The sequence below is a fragment of the Oncorhynchus masou genome, unplaced genomic scaffold (genome assembly GCF_036934945.1).
Source record: "Oncorhynchus masou masou isolate Uvic2021 unplaced genomic scaffold, UVic_Omas_1.1 unplaced_scaffold_1568, whole genome shotgun sequence".
In the NCBI taxonomy this organism is placed as follows: domain Eukaryota; kingdom Metazoa; phylum Chordata; class Actinopteri; order Salmoniformes; family Salmonidae; genus Oncorhynchus; species Oncorhynchus masou.
The window spans coordinates 11,791-31,919 of NW_027005741.1; the positions used below are offsets into that span (position 1 = coordinate 11,791).

At 47.4% G+C, this 20,129-nt stretch overlaps 1 protein-coding gene across 1 annotated transcript; it reads left to right on the forward strand.

Moving 5' to 3' along the window:
- Window positions 1-611: 611 nt before the first annotated feature.
- LOC135531261 (zinc finger protein 239-like) lies at window positions 612-19,023 on the forward strand. Its single transcript, XM_064959386.1, has 2 exons — window positions 612-1,087; window positions 17,761-19,023. The coding sequence occupies exons 1-2, from the start codon at window positions 805-807 to the stop codon at window positions 18,531-18,533; spliced, it is 1,056 nt and encodes a 351-aa protein (XP_064815458.1). The 5' UTR covers window positions 612-804; the 3' UTR covers window positions 18,534-19,023.
- Window positions 19,024-20,129: the final 1,106 nt, after the last annotated feature.

Here is a 20,129-nt window from a genome sequence, read left to right on the forward strand (position 1 = left end):
TGGCATGGCAGCAACACATGACAACAACATGACAGCAGCACAAGGCATTGTACAAACATTATTGTGCACAGACAACAGCACAAAGAGGAAGAAGGTCGAGACAACAATACATCAAGCAAAGCAGCCATAACACTGACAATTGACATTATATTGTCAAGACTGGAGTTAAATCCCCAACGAGGTATTAATTTATGAACATTTTATTCATTAAGCAGACTCATATCAAGCCAACAACCCTGGTGTTGCGTGCGCCATGCTTTATCAACTGAGCTACACGGAACTATTCTGTCATATTATTTATTCATAATGTACATATTCACATGTAGCTACAGGTCTGCATTAAACTATTCTACCAGTATATATTCCTAATGTACATATTCACATGTAGCTATAGATCTGCATATACGAATGTTTTGGCTGTAAGAAGTCAGACAAAACATATTTGCTCATCTTTAAATACATAAACAATGTTTTGAATATTTTTCTAAACTGCGTCACCCATTCCAGTCAGCTCACGGCGATGCGCGACCTTCATATGGTGACGTCATATCTAGTGGACCAACACGACACCGGAAGCTGTTTCAACAACACGGATACTGACTCATTCAACCACCCCTTTAGCCTTGTAGCCAACATACAACCGACATTTTTAAAGCTCTTTAGAGCATTTTTTTTGTGTAAATTGATCTCGGTGTTTTTAACACACCGATCTACTATTTAACTTAAACGTAACTTACTTGTTCAATTTACAAATGTGTTGATTACACTTAACCTAAGCTAATCGTCAATCCTAGCTAGCCCACCATGAGCTCTCCAAGCTACTCTCCTCCTGCTAAAGAAGAGGTCTGCTGGACGGAGAAAGAGGGTCTGTGGCTGAACATTGTCGTGAAAGAAGAGGGGGAAGAGGAGGTTTCAGTAAAAGGAGAGGAAGAAGCTTTCAGAATGAAAGAGGAGGAAGAGGAGGCTATCAGTATCACATTGAAAGAAGAGGAAGAACCCTTTGGAGTGGAAGAGGAGGCGATCTTAATAAAAGAGGAGGAAGAAGCTTGGAGAGAAGAAGAGGAGACTGGAGATCTGATTAACACCAGTGAGTACTGTCTTAAAAACACGGCCATAAACTCTGCAGTTGTTGAACTAATGTGTGGTTTTAAAGCCAAAGGGACATTGCACTGAAATGTGCACCTCACCAGAACCCCAAATATAAGCTTGTAAAGCTCCGTTGTGTGTAAACAATGAACATGTAAACAAACACTGTATTTGACTCAACGTGTTTAAAACCATCATTTTGATCTCATGGTGGGTCCTTGCATCCACAGCTCTGTCTATGAATTAGAGATGGTCCGTTTGTTCAAACCCTCAGCTACTCTCCCCTATCTGTTTATTAGGACAGCGGAGATATAAAACGTTTAAGTACCAATAAGGAGTATGGTATTTATGGCTCTACCTTTCTCACTCATTATTATTCATGATTCTTTGATGATTATCCCTAATCATGTTAGCATCCACATTAATATACAAGTGTTCAGAAACATTTTCTATTATTGTGTGACTCGTATGATACGATACATTACTTACTGTTAATTTCTATTGGGTACAACATCATCTGAAACACAACCAAAACAAAACTTATCAATGTGATCGCCTCACTGCACTCAGTCTTCCAATAGGATCCCTGATATAATGTAAACGTTATACATCACCATCTCACCATTAATTTCTGTTGGGAACAACATCATCTGAAACACAACCAAAACAAACTGCAAATGTATCCAACAAGTTTGCTGAGTCACAAGCTTGATGTAGTCATTGTGTTCTAAGAATATGGGACCAAATACTTCAATACACATATAAATGAATTTTGTCCAAATACTTCTGACGCATTCAAATGGGGGCACAAGATACATGAAGTGATGTTATTTCTAAATGGTAAAAAATATATACCCTCAACTAAAAGGTGACGTTCTGTACTGTCTCATATGAAACATTTGATCTCCAATCTAAAATGCTGGAGTATGGAGCCACATTTAACTGTTATCTTCCATGTCCAGATAAATTGGTAGGGGAGTATATTTAGTTTATTTAAGCAATGAAGCCCGTATACCACAGGTATGACAAAACATATATTTTTACTGCTTTAATTACATTGATAACCAGTTTATAACAGCAATAAGGCACCTCGGGGGGTTGTGGTATATGACCAATATACCACGGCTAAGGGATGTTCTTAGGCACAATCCAACTCCCATATTACCTGACTTCTTTACTAACCTATAGGAGTAGGAGTTACCCAATCACAGGGATGGAAAACTCTGGAAATTCCAGCTGCTGCTACAGATTTAGGAAAAACAGCTGAGGCATTCCATGTCATTTCAGCAACTTGAAATGTAATTTGATCTTTGAGGAAATAAAAGCTAGTTGATTTGCCCCTTTTGATTTAGAGGACTCACATAATAGTCAATAAATATAGTGTCCAACATCCAATTAGGACCAAACACTTCTTCTTCCTACCTTTTGAGTGGACATGAGGAATCCAACAACCAGTATATATATTTTTAATAGACAGCAACTATCTTATCTACTTAAATTTGGAATCCAAAGGTCCCACGGTTGCGTAAAGCGTTTTTGGAGAGACAGAAAGAGGAAACCCTCGTCCTCCATTACTACTGTACTACTAATGTTCACAAGAATAAACAGAGAGACGGAAAGGAGAGACCCTCGTCCTCCATTACTACTGTACTACTAATAATCACAAGAATTGGGGTTTTTACATTTAAAAAAAAATATATATATTTCAGACAATGACGGCGAGGAACGTTCATAGAGGAGGAAGGACCGGTGTGTTCCTTTATGGAAAAGAACTCATGTCAAACATCACCCCTGTGCTCCACTACCATCCCTGGTCTCCTTAGTCTGCCACTACCATCCCTGGTCTCCTTAGTCTGTGCCACTACCATCCCTGGTCTCCTTAGTCTGCCACTACCATCCCTGGTCTCCTTAGTCTGTGCCACTACCATCCCTGGTCTCCTTAGTCTGCCACTACCATCCCTGGTCTCCTTAGTCTGCCACTACAATCCCTGGTCTCCTTAGTCTGCCACTACCATCCCTGGGCTCCTTAGTCTGTGCCCCTACCATCACTGGTCTCCTTAGTCTGCCACTACCATCCCTGGTCTCCTTAGTTTGTGCCACTACCATCCCTGGTCTCCTTAGTCTGTGCCACTACCATCCCTGGTCTCCATAGTCTGTGCCACTACCATCCCTGGTCTCCTTAGTTTGTGCCACTACCATCCCTGGTCTCCTTAGTCTGTGCCACTACCATCCCTGGTCTAATTAGTCTACCACTACAATCCCTGGTCTCCTTAGTCTGCCACTACCATCCCTGGTCTCCTTAGTCTGCCACTACCATCCCTGGTCTCCTTAGTCTGTGCCACTACCATCCCTGGTCTCCTTAGTCTGTGCCACTACCATCCCTGGTCTCCTTAGTCTGTTCTCCACTACCATCACTGGTCTCCTTAGTGTGTGCCACTACCATCCCTGGTCTCCTTAGTCTGCCACTACAATCCCTGGTCTCCTTAGTCTGCCACTACCATCCCTGGTCTCCTTAGTCTGCCACTACCATCCCTGGTATCCATAGTCTGTGCCACTACCATCCCTGGTCTCTTTAGTCTGCCACTACCATCCCTGGTCTCCTTAGTCTGTGCCACTACCATCCCTGGTCTCCTTAGTCTGTGCCACTACCATCCCTGGTCTCCTTAGTCTGCCACTACAATCCCTGGTCTCCTTAGTCTGCCACTACCATCCCTGGTCTCCTTAGTCTGCCACTACCATCCCTGGTCTCCTTAGTCTGCCACTACCATCCCTGGTCTCCTTAGTCTGCCACTACCATCCCTGGTCTCCTTAGTCTGCCACTACCATCCCTGGTCTCCTTAGTCTGCCACTACCATCACTGGTCTCCTTAGTCTGTGCTCCACTACCATCCCTGGTCTCCTTAGTCTGTGCCACTACCATCCCTGGTCTCCTTAGTCTGCCACTACCATCCCTGGTCTCCTTAGTCTGCCACTACCATCCCTGGTCTCCTTAGTCTGTGCCACTACCATCCCTGGTCTCCTTAGTCTGTGCCACTACCATCCCTGGTCTCCTTAGTCTGTGCCACTACCATCCCTGGTCTCCTTAGTCTGTGCCACTACCATCCCTGGTCTCCTTAGTCTGCCACTACCATCCCTGGTCTCCTTCGTCTGTGCCACTACCATCCCTGGTCTCCTTAGTCTGTGCCACTACCATCCCTGGTCTCGTTAGTCAGCCACTACCATCCCTGGTCTCCTTAGTCTGTGCCACTACCATCCCTGGTCTCCTTAGTCTACCACTACCATCCCTGGTCTCCTTAGTCTGCCACTACGATCCCTGGTCCTGGTCTCCTTAGTCTGTGCCACTACCATCCCTGGTCTCCTTAGTCTGTTCCACTGCCATCCCTGGTCTCCTTAGTCTGCCACTACCATCCCTGGTCTCCTTAGTCTGTGCCACTACCATCACTGGTCTCCTTAGTCTGCCACTACCATCACTGGTCTCCTTCGTCTGTGCCACTACCATCCCTGGTCTCCTTAGTCTGCCACTACCATCACTGGTCTCCTTCGTCTGTGCCACTACCATCCCTGGTCTCCTTAGTCTGCCACTACCATCACTGGTCTCCTTAGTCTGTGCCACTACCATCCCTGGTATCCATAGTCTGTGCCACTACCATCCCTGGTCTCCTTAGTCTGTGCCACTACCATCCCTGGTCTCCTTAGTCTGTGCCACTACCATCCCTGGGCTCCTTAGTCTGCCACTACAATCCCTGGTCTCCTTAGTCTGCCACTACCATCCCTGGTCTCCTTAGTCTGCCACTACCATCCCTGGTCTCCTTAGTCTGCCACTACCATCCCTGGTCTCCTTAGTCTGCCACTACCATCCCTGGTCTCCTTAGTCTGCCACTACCATCCCTGGTCTCCTTAGTCTGCCACTACCATCCCTGGTCTCCTTAGTCTGCCACTACCATCACTGGTCTCCTTAGTCTGTGCTCCACTACCATCCCTGGTCTCCTTAGTCTGTGCCACTACCATCCCTGGTCTCCTTAGTCTGCCACTACCATCCCTGGTCTCCTTAGTCTGCCACTACCATCCCTGGTCTCCTTAGTCTGCCACTACCATCCCTGGTCTCCTTAGTCTGCCACTACCATCACTGGTCTCCTTAGTCTGTGCTCCACTACCATCCCTGGTCTCCTTAGTCTGTGCCACTACCATCCCTGGTCTCCTTAGTCTGCCACTACCATCCCTGGTCTCCTTAGTCTGTGCCACTACCATCCCTGGTCTCCTTAGTCTGTGCAGCTAGCATCCCTGGTCTCCTTAGTCTGCCACTACCATCCCTGGTCTCCTTAGTCTGCCACTACCATCCCTGGTCTCCTTAGTCTGTGCCACTACCATCCCTGGTCTCCTTAGTCTGTGCCACTACCATCCCTGGTCTCCTTAGTCTGTGCCACTACCATCCCTGGTCTCCTTAGTCTGTGCCACTACCATCCCTGGTCTCCTTAGTCTGCCACTACCATCCCTGGTCTCCTTCGTCTGTGCCACTACCATCCCTGGTCTCCTTAGTCTGTGCCACTACCATCCCTGGTCTCGTTAGTCAGCCACTACCATCCCTGGTCTCCTTAGTCTGTGCCACTACCATCCCTGGTCTCCTTAGTCTACCACTACCATCCCTGGTCTCCTTAGTCTGCCACTACGATCCCTGGTCCTGGTCTCCTTAGTCTGTGCCACTACCATCCCTGGTCTCCTTAGTCTGTTCCACTGCCATCCCTGGTCTCCTTAGTCTGCCACTACCATCCCTGGTCTCCTTAGTCTGTGCTCCACTACCATCCCTGGTCTCCTTAGTCTGTGCCACTACCATCCCTGGTCTCCTTCATCTGTGCCACTACCATCACTGGTCTCCTTAGTCTGTGCTCCACTACCATCCCTGGTCTCCTTAGTCTGTGCCACTACCATCCCTGGTCTCCTTAGTCTGCCACTACCATCCCTGGTCTCCTTAGTCTGTGCCACTACCATCCCTGGTCTCCTTAGTCTGTGCAGCTAGCATCCCTGGTCTCCTTAGTCTGCCACTACCATCCCTGGTCTCCTTAGTCTGCCACTACCATCCCTGGTCTCCTTAGTCTGTGCCACTACCATCCCTGGTCTCCTTAGTCTGTGCCACTACCATCCCTGGTCTCCTTAGTCTGTGCCACTACCATCCCTGGTCTCCTTAGTCTGTGCCACTACCATCCCTGGTCTCCTTAGTCTGCCACTACCATCCCTGGTCTCCTTCGTCTGTGCCACTACCATCCCTGGTCTCCTTAGTCTGTGCCACTACCATCCCTGGTCTCGTTAGTCAGCCACTACCATCCCTGGTCTCCTTAGTCTGTGCCACTACCATCCCTGGTCTCCTTAGTCTACCACTACCATCCCTGGTCTCCTTAGTCTGCCACTACGATCCCTGGTCCTGGTCTCCTTAGTCTGTGCCACTACCATCCCTGGTCTCCTTAGTCTGTTCCACTGCCATCCCTGGTCTCCTTAGTCTGCCACTACCATCCCTGGTCTCCTTAGTCTGTGCCACTACCATCACTGGTCTCCTTAGTCTGCCACTACCATCCCTGGTCTCCTTAGTCTGCCACTACCATCACTGGTCTCCTTAGTCTGCCACTACCATCACTGGTCTCCTTAGTCTGCCACTACCATCACTGGTCTCCTTCGTCTGTGCCACTACCATCCCTGGTCTCCTTAGTCTGCCACTACCATCACTGGTCTCCTTCGTCTGTGCCACTACCATACCTGGTCTCCTTAGTCTGCCACTACCATCACTGGTCTCCTTAGTCTGTGCCACTACCATCACTGGTCTCCTTAGTCTGCCACTACCATCACTGGTCTCCTTCGTCTGTGCCACTACCATCCCTGGTCTCCTTAGTCTGCCACTACCATCCCTGGTCTCCTTAGTCTGCCACTACCATCCCTGGTCTCCTTAGTCTGCCACTACCATCCCTGGGCTCCTTAGTCTGCCACTACCATCCCTGGTCTCCTTAGTCTGCCACTACCATCCCTGGTCTCCTTAGTCTGCCACTACCATCCCTGGTCTCCTTAGTCTGCCACTACCATCCCTGGTCTCCTTAGTCTGTGCCACTACCATCCCTGGTCTCCTTAGTCTGCCACTACCATCCCTGGTCTCCTTAGTCTGTGCCACTACCATCCCTGGTCTCCTTAGTCTGCCACTACCATCCCTGGTCTCCTTAGTCTGTGCCACTACCATCCCTGGTCTCCTTAGTCTGTGCCACTACCATCCCTGGTCTCCTTAGTCTGTGCCACTACCATCCCTGGTCTCCTTAGTCTGTGCCACTACCATCCCTGGTCTCCTTAGTCTGTGCCACTACCATCCCTGGTCTCCTTAGTCTGCCACTACCATCCCTGGTCTCCTTAGTCTGTGCCACTACCAACCCTGGTCTCCTTAGTCTGCCACTACCATCCCTGGTCTCCTTAGTCTGTGCCACTACCATCCCTGGTCTCCTTCATCTGTGCCACTACCATCCCTGGTCTCCTTCATCTGTGCCACTACCATCCCTGGTCTCCTTAGTCTGCCACTACCATCCCTGGTCTCCTTAGTCTGTGCCACTACCATCCCTGGTCTCCTTCATCTGTGCCACTACCATCCCTGGTCTCCTTCATCTGTGCCACTACCATCCCTGGTCTCCTTAGTCTGCCACTACCATCCCTGGTCTCCATAGTCTGTGCCACTACCATCCCTGGTCTCCTTAGTCTGCCACTACCATCCCTGGTCTCCTTAGTCTGTGCCACTACCATCCCTGGTGTCCTTAGTCTGTGCCACTACGATCCCTGGTCTCCTTAGTCTACCACTACCATCCCTGGTGTCCTTAGTCTCAACAGATTCACAGTAAACCCCAGACACACTTCTTCAGGTACCAACAGATTCACAGTAAACCCCAGACAAACATCTTCAGGTACCAACAGATTCACAGTAAACCCCAGACAAACATCTTCAGGTACCTGCAGATTCACAGTAAACCCCAGACAAACATCTTCAGGTACCTGCAGATTCACAGTAAACCCCAGACAAACATCTTCAGCTACCAACAGATTCACAGTAAACCCCAGACACACATCTTCAGCTACCAACAGATTCACAGTAAACCACAGACACACATCTTCAGGTACCAATAGATTCACAGTAAACCCCAGACACACTTCTTCAGGTACCAACAGATTCACAGTAAACCCCAGACACACATCTTCATGGACCAATAGATTCACAGTAAACCCCAGACACACTTCTTCAGGTACCTGCAGATTCACAGTAAACCCCAGACAAACATCTTCAGGTACCAACAGATTCACAGTAAACCCCAGACAAACATCTTCAGGTACCAACAGATTCACAGTAAACCCCAGACACACATCTTCAGGTACCAACAGATTCACAGTAAACCCCAGACAAACATCTTCAGGTACCAACAGATTCACAGTAAACCCCAGACAAACATCTTCAGGTACCTGCAGATTCACAGTAAACCCCAGACACACATCTTCAGGTACCAACAGATTCACAGTAAACCCCAGACAAACATCTTCAGGTACCAACAGATTCACAGTAAACCCCAGACAAACATCTTCAGGTACCTGCAGATTCACAGTAATCCCCAGACAAACATCTTCAGGTACCTGCAGATTCACAGTAAACCCCAGACACACATCTTCAGGTACCTGCAGATTCACAGTAAACCCCAGACAAACATCTTCAGGTACCAACAGATTCACAGTAAACCCCAGACAAACATCTTCAGGTACCTGCAGATTCACAGTAAACCCCAGACAAACATCTTCAGGTACCTGCAGATTCACAGTAAACCCCAGACACACTTCTTCAGCTACCAACAGATTCACAGTAAACCCCAGACACACATCTTCAGGTACCAACAGATTCACAGTAAACCCCAGACACACATCTTCAGGTACCAACAGATTCACAGTAAACCCCAGACACACATCTTCAGGTACCAACAGATTCACAGTAAACCCCAGACAAACATCTTCAGGTACCAACAGATTCACAGTAAACCCCAGACACACATCTTCAGGTACCAACAGATTCACAGTAAACCCCAGATACACATCTTCAGGTACCAACAGATTCACAGTAAACCCCAGACACACATCTTCAGGTACCAACAGATTCACAGTAAACCCCAGACACACTTCTTCAGGTACCAACAGATTCACAGTAAACCCCAGACAAACATCTTCAGGTACCAACAGATTCACAGTAAACCCCAGACAAACATCTTCAGGTACCGACAGATTCACAGTAAACCCCAGACACACTTCTTCAGGTACCGACAGATTCACAGTAAACCATTTACATACATTTACATTTAAGTCATTTAGCAGACGCTCTTATCCAGAGCGACTTACAAATTGGTGAATTCACCTTCTGACATCCAGTGGAACAGCCACTTTACAATAGTGCATCTAAATCATTAAGGGGGGGTGGTGAGAAGGATTACTTTATCCTATCCTAGGTATTCCTTGAAGAGGTGGGGTTTCAGGTGTCTCCGGAAGGTGGTGATTAACTCCGCTGTCCTGGCGTCGTGAGGGAGTTTGTTCCACCATTGGGGGGCCAGAGCAGCGAACAGTTTTGACTGGGCTGAGCGGGAACTGTACTTCCTCAATGGTAGGGAGGCGAGCAGGCCAGAGGTGGATGAACGCAGTGTCCTTGTTTGGGTGTAGGGCCTGATCAGAGCCTGGAGGTACTGCGGTGCCGTTCCCCTCACAGCTCCGTAGGCAAGCACCATGGTCTTGTAGCGGATGCGAGCTTCAACTGGAAGCCAGTGGAGAGAGCGGAGGAGCGGGGTGACGTGAGAGAACTTGGGAAGGTTGAACACCAGACGGGCTGCGGCGTTCTGGATGAGTTGTAGGGGTTTAATGGCACAGGCAGGGAGCCCAGCCAACAGCGAGTTGCAGTAATCCAGACGGGAGATGACAAGTGCCTGGATTAGGACCTGCGCCGCTTCCTGTGTGAGGCAGGGTCGTACTCTGCGGATGTTGTAGAGCATGAACCTACAGGAACGGGCCACCGCCATGATGTTGGTTGAGAACGACAGGGTGTTGTCCAGGATCACGCCAAGGTTCTTAGCGCTCTGGGAGGAGGACACAATGGAGTTGTCAACCGTGATGGCGAGATCATGGAACGGGCAGTCCTTCCCGGGAGGAAGAGCAGCTCCGTCTTGCCGAGGTTCAGCTTGAGGTGGTGATCCGTCATCCACACTGATATGTCTGCCAGACATGCAGAGATGCGATTCGCCACCTGGTCATCAGAAGGGGGAAAGGAGAAGATTAATTGTGTGTCGTCTGCATAGCAATGATAGGAGAGACCATGTGAGGTTATGACAGAGCCAAGTGACTTGGTGTATAGCGAGAATAGGAGAGGGCCTAGAACAGAGCCCTGGGGGACACCAGTGGTGAGAGCGCGTGGCGAGGAGACAGATTCTCGCCACGCCACCTGGTAGGAGCGACCTGTCAGGTAGGACGCAATCCAAGCGTGGGCCGCGCCGGAGATGCCCAACTCGGAGAGGGTGGAGAGGAGGATCTGATGGTTCACAGTATCGAAGGCAGCCGATAGGTCTAGAAGGATGAGAGCAGAGGAGAGAGAGTTAGCTTTAGCAGTGCGGAGCGCCTCCGTGATGCAGAGAAGAGCAGTCTCAGTTGAATGACTAGTCTTGAAACCTGACTGATTTGGATCAAGAAGGTCATTCTGAGAGAGATAGCGGGAGAGCTGGCCAAGGACGGCACGTTCAAGAGTTTTGGAGAGAAAAGAAAGAAGGGATACTGGTCTGTAGTTGTTGACATCGGAGGGATCGAGTGTAGGTTTTTTCAGAAGGGGTGCAACTCTCGCTCTCTTGAAGACGGAAGGGACGTAGCCAGCGGTCAGGGATGAGTTGATGAGCGAGGTGAGGTAAGGGAGAAGGTCCCCGGAAATGGTCTGGAGGAGAGAGGAGGGGATAGGGTCGAGCGGGCAGGTTGTTGGGCGGCCGGCCGTCACAAGAAGCGAGATTTCATCTGGAGAGAGAGGGGAGAAAGAGGTCAGAGCACAGGGTAGGACAGTGTGAGCAGAACCAGCGGTGTCGTTTGACTTAGCAAACGAGGATCGGATGTCGTCGACCTTCTTTTCAAAATGGTTGACGAAGTCATCTGCAGAGGGGGGGGAGGGGGAGGAGGATTCAGGAGGGAGGAGAAGGTGGCAAAGAGCTTCCTAGGGTTAGAGGCAGATGCTTGGAATTTAGAGTGGTAGAAAGTGGCTTTAGCAGCAGAGACAGAGGAGGAAAATGTAGAGAGGAGGGAGTGAAAGGATGCCAGGTCCGCAGGGAGGCGAGTTTTCCTCCATTTCCGCTCGGCTGCCCGGAGCTCTGTTCTGTGAGCTCGCAATGAGTCATCGAGCCACGGAGCGGGAGGGGAGGACCGAGCCGGCCTGGAGGATAGGGGACATAGAGAGTCAAAGGATGCAGAAAGGGAAGAGAGGAGGGTTGAGGAGGCAGAGTCAGGAGAAAGGTTGGAGAAGGTATGAGCAGAGGGAAGAGATGATAGGATGGAAGAGGAAAGAGTAGCGGGGGAGAGAGAGCGAAGGTTGGGACGGCGCGATACCATCCGAGTAGGGGCAGTGTGGGAAGTGTTGGATGAGAGCGAGAGGGAAAAGGATACAAGGTAGTGGTCGGAGACTTGGAGGGGAGTTGCAGTGAGGTTAGTGGAAGAACAGCATCTAGTAAAGATGAGGTCGAGCGTATTGCCTGCCTTGTGAGTAGGGGGAAGGTGAGAGGGTGAGGTCAAAAGAGGAGAGGAGTGGAAAGAAGGAGGCAGAGAGGAATGAGTCAAAGGTAGACGTGGGGAGGTTAAAGTCGCCCAGGACTGTGAGAGGTGAGCCGTCCTCAGGAAAGGAGCTTATCAAGGCATCAAGCTCATTGATGAACTCTCCGAGGGAACCTGGAGGGCGATAAATGATAAGAATGTTAAGCTTGAAAGGGCTGGTAACTGTGACAGCATGGAATTCAAAGGAGGCGATAGATAGATGGGTAAGGGGAGAGAGAGAGAATGACCACTTGGGAGAGATGAGGATCCCGGTGCCACCACCCCGCTGACCAGAAGCTCTCGGGGTGTGCGAGAACACGTGGGCGGACGAAGAGAGAGCAGTAGGAGTAGCAGTGTTATCTGTGGTGATCCATGTTTCCGTCAGTGCCAGGAAGTCGAGGGACTGGAGGGAGGCATAGGCTGAGATGAACTCTGCCTTGTTGGCCGCAGATCGGCAGTTCCAGAGGCTACCGGAGACCAGGAACTCCACGTGGGTCGTGCGCGCTGGGACCACCAGATTAGGTGGCCGCGGCCACGCGGTGTGGAGCGTTTGTATGGTCTGTGCAGAGAGGAGAGAACAGGGATAGATAGACACATAGTTAACAGGGTACAGAAGAGGCTACGCTAATGCAAAGGAGATTGGAATGACAAGTGGACTACACGTCTCGAATGTTCAGAAAGTTAAGCTTACGTAGCAAGAATCTTATTGACTAAAATGATTGAAATGATACAGTACTGCTGGAGTAGGCTAGCTGGTAGTGGCTGCGATGTTGACACTACACTAATCAAGTCGTTCCGTCGAGTGTAATAGTTTCTACAGTGCTGCTATTCGGGGGCTAGCTGGCTAGCTAGCAAGGTTGATTGCGTTCCGTTACTTTAAAAGAACGACCACAGCTGGCTGGCTAACCTAGAAAATCGCTCTAGGCTACACAATTGTCTTAGATACAAAGACGGCTATGTAGCTAGCTAGCTACGATCAAACAAAACAAACCGTTGTACTGTAATAGTTACTACAGTGCTGCTATTCGGGGGCTAGCTGGCTAGCTACGTTAGAAGAACGACAATAGCTGGCCAGCTAACCTAGAAAATCGCTCTAGGCTACACAATTGTCGTAGATACAAAGACGGCTATGTAGCTAGCTAGCTACGATCAAACAAAACAAACCGTTGTACTGTAATAGTTACTACAGTGCTGCTATTCGGGGGCTAGCTGGCTAGCTACGTTAGAAGAACGACAATAGCTGGCCAGCTAACCTAGAAAATCGCTCTAGACTACACAATTGTCTTAGATACAAAGACGGCTATGTAGCTGGCTAGCTACGATCAAACAAATCAAACCGTTGTACTGTAATGAAGTGAAATGAAAATGTGATACTACCTGTGGAGCGACGCGGAATGATGACCGGGTAGTTGGAGTTCAATTCGGTAGAGGTTGGCTAGCTGTTGGCTAGCTAGCTAGCAGCATATCCTACGTTAAGGACGACAAATAGCTGGCTAGCTAACCTCGGTAAATTAAGATAATCACTCTAAGTCTACACACTCTAAACTGCACAATTATCTTGGATACGAAGACAACTATGTAGCTAGCTGACACTACGCTAATCGAGTCGTTCCCAGACACACTTCTTCAGGTACCAACAGATTCACAGTAAACCCCAGACAAACATCTTCAGGTACCAACAGATTCACAGTAAACCCCAGACACACATCTTCAGGTACCGACAGATTCACAGTAAACCCCAGACACACTTCTTCAGGTACCTGCAGATTCACAGTAAACCCCAGACAAACATCTTCAGGTACCGACAGATTCACAGTAAACCCCAGACACACTTCTTCAGGTACCTGCAGATTCACAGTAAACCCCAGACAAACATCTTCAGGTACCTGCAGATTCACAGTAAACCCCAGACACACATCTTCAGGTACCGACAGATTCACAGTAAACCCCAGACAAACATCTTCAGGTACCTGCAGATTCACAGTAAACCCCAGATACACATCTTCATGGACCAATAGATTCACAGTAAACCCCAGATACACATCTTCATGGACCAATAGATTCACAGTAAACCCCAGACAAACATCTTCAGGTACCAACAGATTCACAGTAAACCCCAGACACACATCTTCAGGTACCAACAGATTCACAGTTAACCCCAGACAAACATCTTCATGGACCAATAGATTCACAGTAAACCACAGACACACATCTTCAGGTACCAATAGATTCACAGTAAACCCCAGACAAACATCTTCAGGTACCAACAGATTCACAGTAAACCCCAGACACACATCTTCAGGTACCAACAGATTCACAGTTAACCCCAGACAAACATCTTCATGGACCAATAGATTCACAGTAAACCCCAGACAAACATCTTCAGGTACCAACAGATTCACAGTAAACCCCAGACACACATCTTCAGGTACCAACAGATTCACAGTTAACCCCAGACAAACATCTTCATGGACCAATAGATTCACAGTAAACCCCAGACAAACATCTTCAGGTACCAACAGATTCACAGTAAACCCCAGACAAACATCTTCAGGTACCTGCAGATTCACAGTAAACCCCAGACACACTTCTTCAGGTACCTGCAGATTCACAGTTAACCCCAGACAAACATCTTCAGGTACCTGCAGATTCACAGTTAACCCCAGACAAACATCTTCATGGACCAATAGATTCACAGTAAACCCCAGACAAACATCTTCAGGTACCTGCAGATTCACAGTAAACCACAGACACACTTCTTCAGGTACCTGCAGATTCCTAACTTTACAAGAAAGATATTCCCCTCTTTCCCATCACTCCCACCCACCAGCTGGCTTGATGAATGTCTGAACCTGGATCCCTATGTAAAGGGACACATTTCTATGCTGTATGACATTATTCAGAATATTGCATTCCCCCCACTTCTGACCAATGGAAAGCGTTGAGGGAGGGTTTGGAAGAGAGATTTCCGATATCACCTTGCATCCTGAATACACTTCATCCTCAATCTGCAGTAGACCGGTTACTACAGTTTAAAGTATTCTGCAGTAGACACGGGTTACTACAGTTTAAAGTATTCTGCAGTAGACAGGTTACTACAGTTTAAAGTATTCTGCAGTAGACAGGTTACTACAGTTTAAAGTATTCTGCAGTAGACAGGTTACTACAGTTTAAAGTATTCTGCAGGAGTATTCTGCATTAGACACAGGTAACTACAGTTTAAAGTATTCTACAGTAGACACAGGTTACTGCAGTTTAAAGTATTCTACATTAGACACGGGTTACTGCAGTTTAAAATATTCTACAGTAGACAGGTTACTGCAGTTTAAAATATTCTACAGTAGACAGGTTACTGCAGTTTAAAGTATTCTACAGTAGACACGGGTTACTGCAGTTTAAAGTATTCTACAGTAGACAGGTTACTGCAGTTTAAAGTGTTCTACAGTAGACACGGGTTACTGCAGTTTAAAGTATTCTGCAGGAGTATTCTGCATTAGACACGGGTTACTGCCGTTTAAAGTATTCTACAGTAGACACGGGTTACTGTAGTTTAAAGTATTCTACAGTAGACACGGGTTACTGCAGTTTAAAGTATTCTACAGTAGACACGGGTTACTGCAGTTTAAAGTATTCTGCAGGAGTATTCTGCATTAGACACGGGTTACTGCCGTTTAAAGTATTCTGCATTAGATTCTACTGGTCATGTCTGACACTAGTTCCATTCTACTACTCTACTGGTCATGTCTGACACTAGTTCCTTCTGTTACTCTACTGGTCATGTCTGACACTAGTTCCTTCTGTTACTCTACTGGTCATGTCTGACACAAGTTCCTTCTGTTACTCTACTGGTCATGTCTGACACTAGTTCCTTCTGTTACTCTACTGGTCATGTCTGACACTAGTTCCATTCTGTTCCTCTACTGGTCATGTCTGACACTAATTCCATTCTGTTCCTCTACTGGTCATGTCTGACACTAGTTCCTTCTGTTACTCTACTGGTCATGTCTGACACTAGTTCCTTCTGTTACTCTACTGGTCATGTCTGACACTAGTTCCTTCTGTTACTCTACTGGTCATGTCTGACACTAGTTCCATTCTGTTCCTCTACTGGTCATGTCTGACACTAGTTCCTTCTGTTACTCTACTGGTCATGTCTGACACAAGTTCCATTCTGTTCCTCTACTGGTCATGTCTGACACTAGTTCCATTCTGTTCCTCTACTGGTCATGTCTGACACTAGTTCCATTCTGTTCCTCTACTGGTCATGTCTGACACTAGTTCCTTCTGTTACTCTACTGGTCATGTCTGACACTAGTTCCATTCTGTTCCTCTACTGGTCATGTCTGACACTAGTTCATTCTGTTCCTCTACTGGTCATGTCTGACACTAGTTCCATTCTGTTCCTCTACTGGTCATGTCTGACACTAATTCCATTCTGTTCCTCTACTGGTCATGTCTGACACTAGTTCCTTCTGTTACTCTACTGGTCATGTCTGACACTAGTTCCATTCTGTTCCTCTACTGGTCATGTCTGACACTAGTTCATTCTGTTCCTCTACTGGTCATGTCTGACACTAGTTCATTCTTCCCCTCGTTCTTTGAGACTGTCTCATGCACTAAGGAGATTTCCCCAGATACCTCTGTCGCTATTTTCTGGGTAGCACCTGACGGGCTCACTCTCTGTAACACCCAATCAGAGGCCATAGCCTTCTCATCCCTCCAAGCGTATTATTATTTTTAAGTGGAAGTCGGGTACCCAGCCTTCGCATGTTCACTGGGTCAGTGATGTTATGTCTTATATCTTAAACTTGAGAAGCTCAAATATTCCATCCGTGGCTTCTCTTGTCAAGCAGCGATTTCTTAAGTACTTTGAGACCTTACTTTAACCTCTGCTCTGAGATCTTAATATAGCCTCTGCTCTGAGATCTTAATATAGCCTCTGCAACTCCCCATATCCTTCCATTGTTTATATGTACATCCAGATACTAACAGTGTTTGCTTAAAAGTGCTCGGTCTTCTTTTTCCTGTAGTCCGCAATCATCTCCTTTGTCTTGATCACGTTGAGGGAGAGGTTGTTGTTCTGGCACCACACGGCCAGGTCTCTGATCTCCTCCCTATAGTCTGTCTCATCATTGTCGGTGATCAGGCCTACCACTGTTGTGTCATCGGCAAACTTAATGATGGTGTTGGAGTCGTGCCTGGCCGTGCAGTCATGAGTGAACATGGAGTACAGGAGGGGACTGAGCACGTACCCCTGAGGGGCCCCTGTGTTGAGGATCAGTGTGGCGGATATGCCACTGTGATTTATTTGTATCCTTTATTTTATCAGGTATGTTTACTGAGAACACATTTACAGCAACGACCTAGGGAGTAGTTACAGGGGAGAGGAGGTGAATGAGCCAATTGGAAGTTGGGGATGATTAGGTTGGCCATGATGGTATGAAGGCCAGGCTGGGAATTTAGCCAGGACACCGGGGTTAACTACTCTACTCTTAAGATAAGTGCAATGGGATCTTTAGTGACCACATAGAGTCAGGAAGTCCCATCCAAAAGACTGTCCCCAATCACTGCCCTGGGGAATTGGGATAATATTTTTAGACAAGAGGAAAGACTGCCTCCTACTGGTCCTCCAACACCACTTCCAGCAGCACCTGATCTCCCATCCAGGTACCGAGCAGGACCAACCCTGCTTAGCTTCAGAGGCAAATCAGCAGTGGTATGCAGCGTGGTATGCTGCTGGTTAACATGCTCCTTTGTTGAGTGATCTAGTCCAGATTTAGCCTCATAGGAAGACAGTTGTATTATGTGGAGGTTTCATTCAGGTCTCTGTTAAACTAAATCTGTTTGTCTTTGGCAGGAGAGAGACCAAACTCTCATGATGACAGCGGGAATAGTCCTTCAGGGGAACCAGACCCGGCGACACCCAAACCAACGAGACGACATCAGTGCTCCCACTGTGGAAAGAGTTTTCCTTGGTTAAAGGCCCTGAAGCAGCATAAGAAAAAACACTCTGGAGAGAAGCCTTATCGCTGTTCTCAATGTGGAATGACTTTTACCTGGGCAGGAAGCCTATGGGGGCATAAGAGAATACACTCTGGAGAGAAGCCTTACCACTGCTCCCACTGTGGAAAGAGTTTTAGGAAGTTAGGTGACCTGAAGGCGCATGAGAGGACACACACAGGAGAAAAGCCCTACCAATGCTCCCAGTGTGGAAATAGTTTTAGCAAGCTGGGGAACCTAAAACAGCATAAAAGAACACACACAGGAGAAAAGCCCTACCAATGCTCCCAGTGTGGAAAGAGTTTTAGCCATTCGGGGAGCCTTAAAGACCATGAGAGGAGACACAGACAAGAAAAACCCTACCATTGCTCCCTGTGTGGAAAGAGTTTTATCAAGTTAGGGGCCCTGAATCGGCATGAGAGGACACACACTGGAGGGGATAAAACATACCACTGCTCCCTGTGTGAAAAGAGTTTTAACAGGTTAAGACATCTGAATAAGCATGAAATAATACATACACAGGAGGAGAAGACATACCACTGCTCTCATTGTGGAAAGACATTTTCCCAGTCAGAGGACCTGAAATCACATGAGAGAATAGAGAGGCTCTGTTCTGACTTGTGCTTTTAACTGAGAATTTGTGTTTTTTGTTTCATGCCACATTAAATCATATTGTTTATGATTTAAACTGTCTATATAATACATAACTGTACTATAACACACACAGGAGAGAAAACCTTCCACTGTTCTCATTTGCTTTTGACTGAGAATTAAGTGTTTTTTTTTGTTTGTTTTTGAACCCACTGATGGGTTTAGATTTTTAAACTTTAAATATCGTTAATCATCCGTTTTACGTTGACATAAGGGGTGCCATAGTCTGGTTTCTACAATAGAAGTTAATGGTTATGAGGGATGTATAGAGAGAAGGAACAGTTTATCGCCCGCATCACTTAACTTCCTGCCTAGCAACAAAGATGTCATGTCTAGAGAGAAGGACGAGACTCCACCCAGATTGGGGTATATATATATATATATACACACTACCACTGGTGGAAGTATGTCTTTGTCTTTGTCTGTTCAGCCATTCGATCCTTTGGGTGATTAAAGTTGGTTGGCACTATTGTTGTGTCCGTCAATTTCTTACTCTGATATTTAGAACCAAACACCACAAATCATATTGTTTTATGAATTCTTACAACAACAAAAAATAGGCCTGTTTTAGTTTTTTCATCAATGACATTAATATTCAGACCCTTTGCTTTGAAACTCGAAATTAAGCTCAAGTGCATCCTGTTTCCATTGATCATCCTTGAGATGTTTCTTCAACTTGATTGGAGTCCACCTGTGGTAAATTCAATTGATTGGACATGATTTGGAAAGACACACACCTGTCTATATACAGGTTTCACAGTTGACAGTCCATGTCAGAGCAAAAACCATAGAGCACCGAGATTCTGTCGAGATCTGGGGAAGGGTTGTGATCCTGGGCACCAAAAATGTCTGCTACATTGAAGGCCTCCAAGTACATAGTGGCCTCCATCTTAAATTGAAGACTCTTAACTAGAGCTGGTCGCCTGGCCAAACTGAGCAATCGGGGGAGACGAGCCTTGGTCAGGGAGGTGACCTAGAACACGATGATCACTCTGACAGAGCTCCTCTGTGAAGATGGAAGAATCTTCCAGAAGGACAACCATCTCTGAAACCGAGATAGGCCTAAATGCCAAGTGTCATGTCTGGAGGAAACCTGGCACTGTCCCTACGGTGAAGCATGGTGGTGGCAATATCATGCTGTCTGGATTTTTTTCATTGGCAGGGAGACTAGTCAGGATCGAGGCAAAGATGAACTGAGAAAAGTACAGAGAGATCCTTGATGAAAACCTGCTCCAGAGCGATCAGGACCTCAGACTGGGGCGAAGGTTCACCTTCCAACAGGACAACGACACTAAGCACACAGCCAAGATAACGCAGGACTGGCTTTGGGATAAATCTCTGAATGTCCTTGACTGGCTCAGCAAGAGCCCGGACTTGAACCCGATCTAACATCTTTGAAGAGATCTGAAAATAGCTGTGCAGCGACGCTCCCCATCCAACCTGACAGAGCTTGAGAGGATCTGCAGAGAAGAATGGGAGAAACTCCCCAAATACAGGTGTGTCAAGCTTGTAGCATCATACCTAAGAAGACTTGAGGCTGTAATCGCTGCCAAAGGTGCTTCAACAAAGTACTGA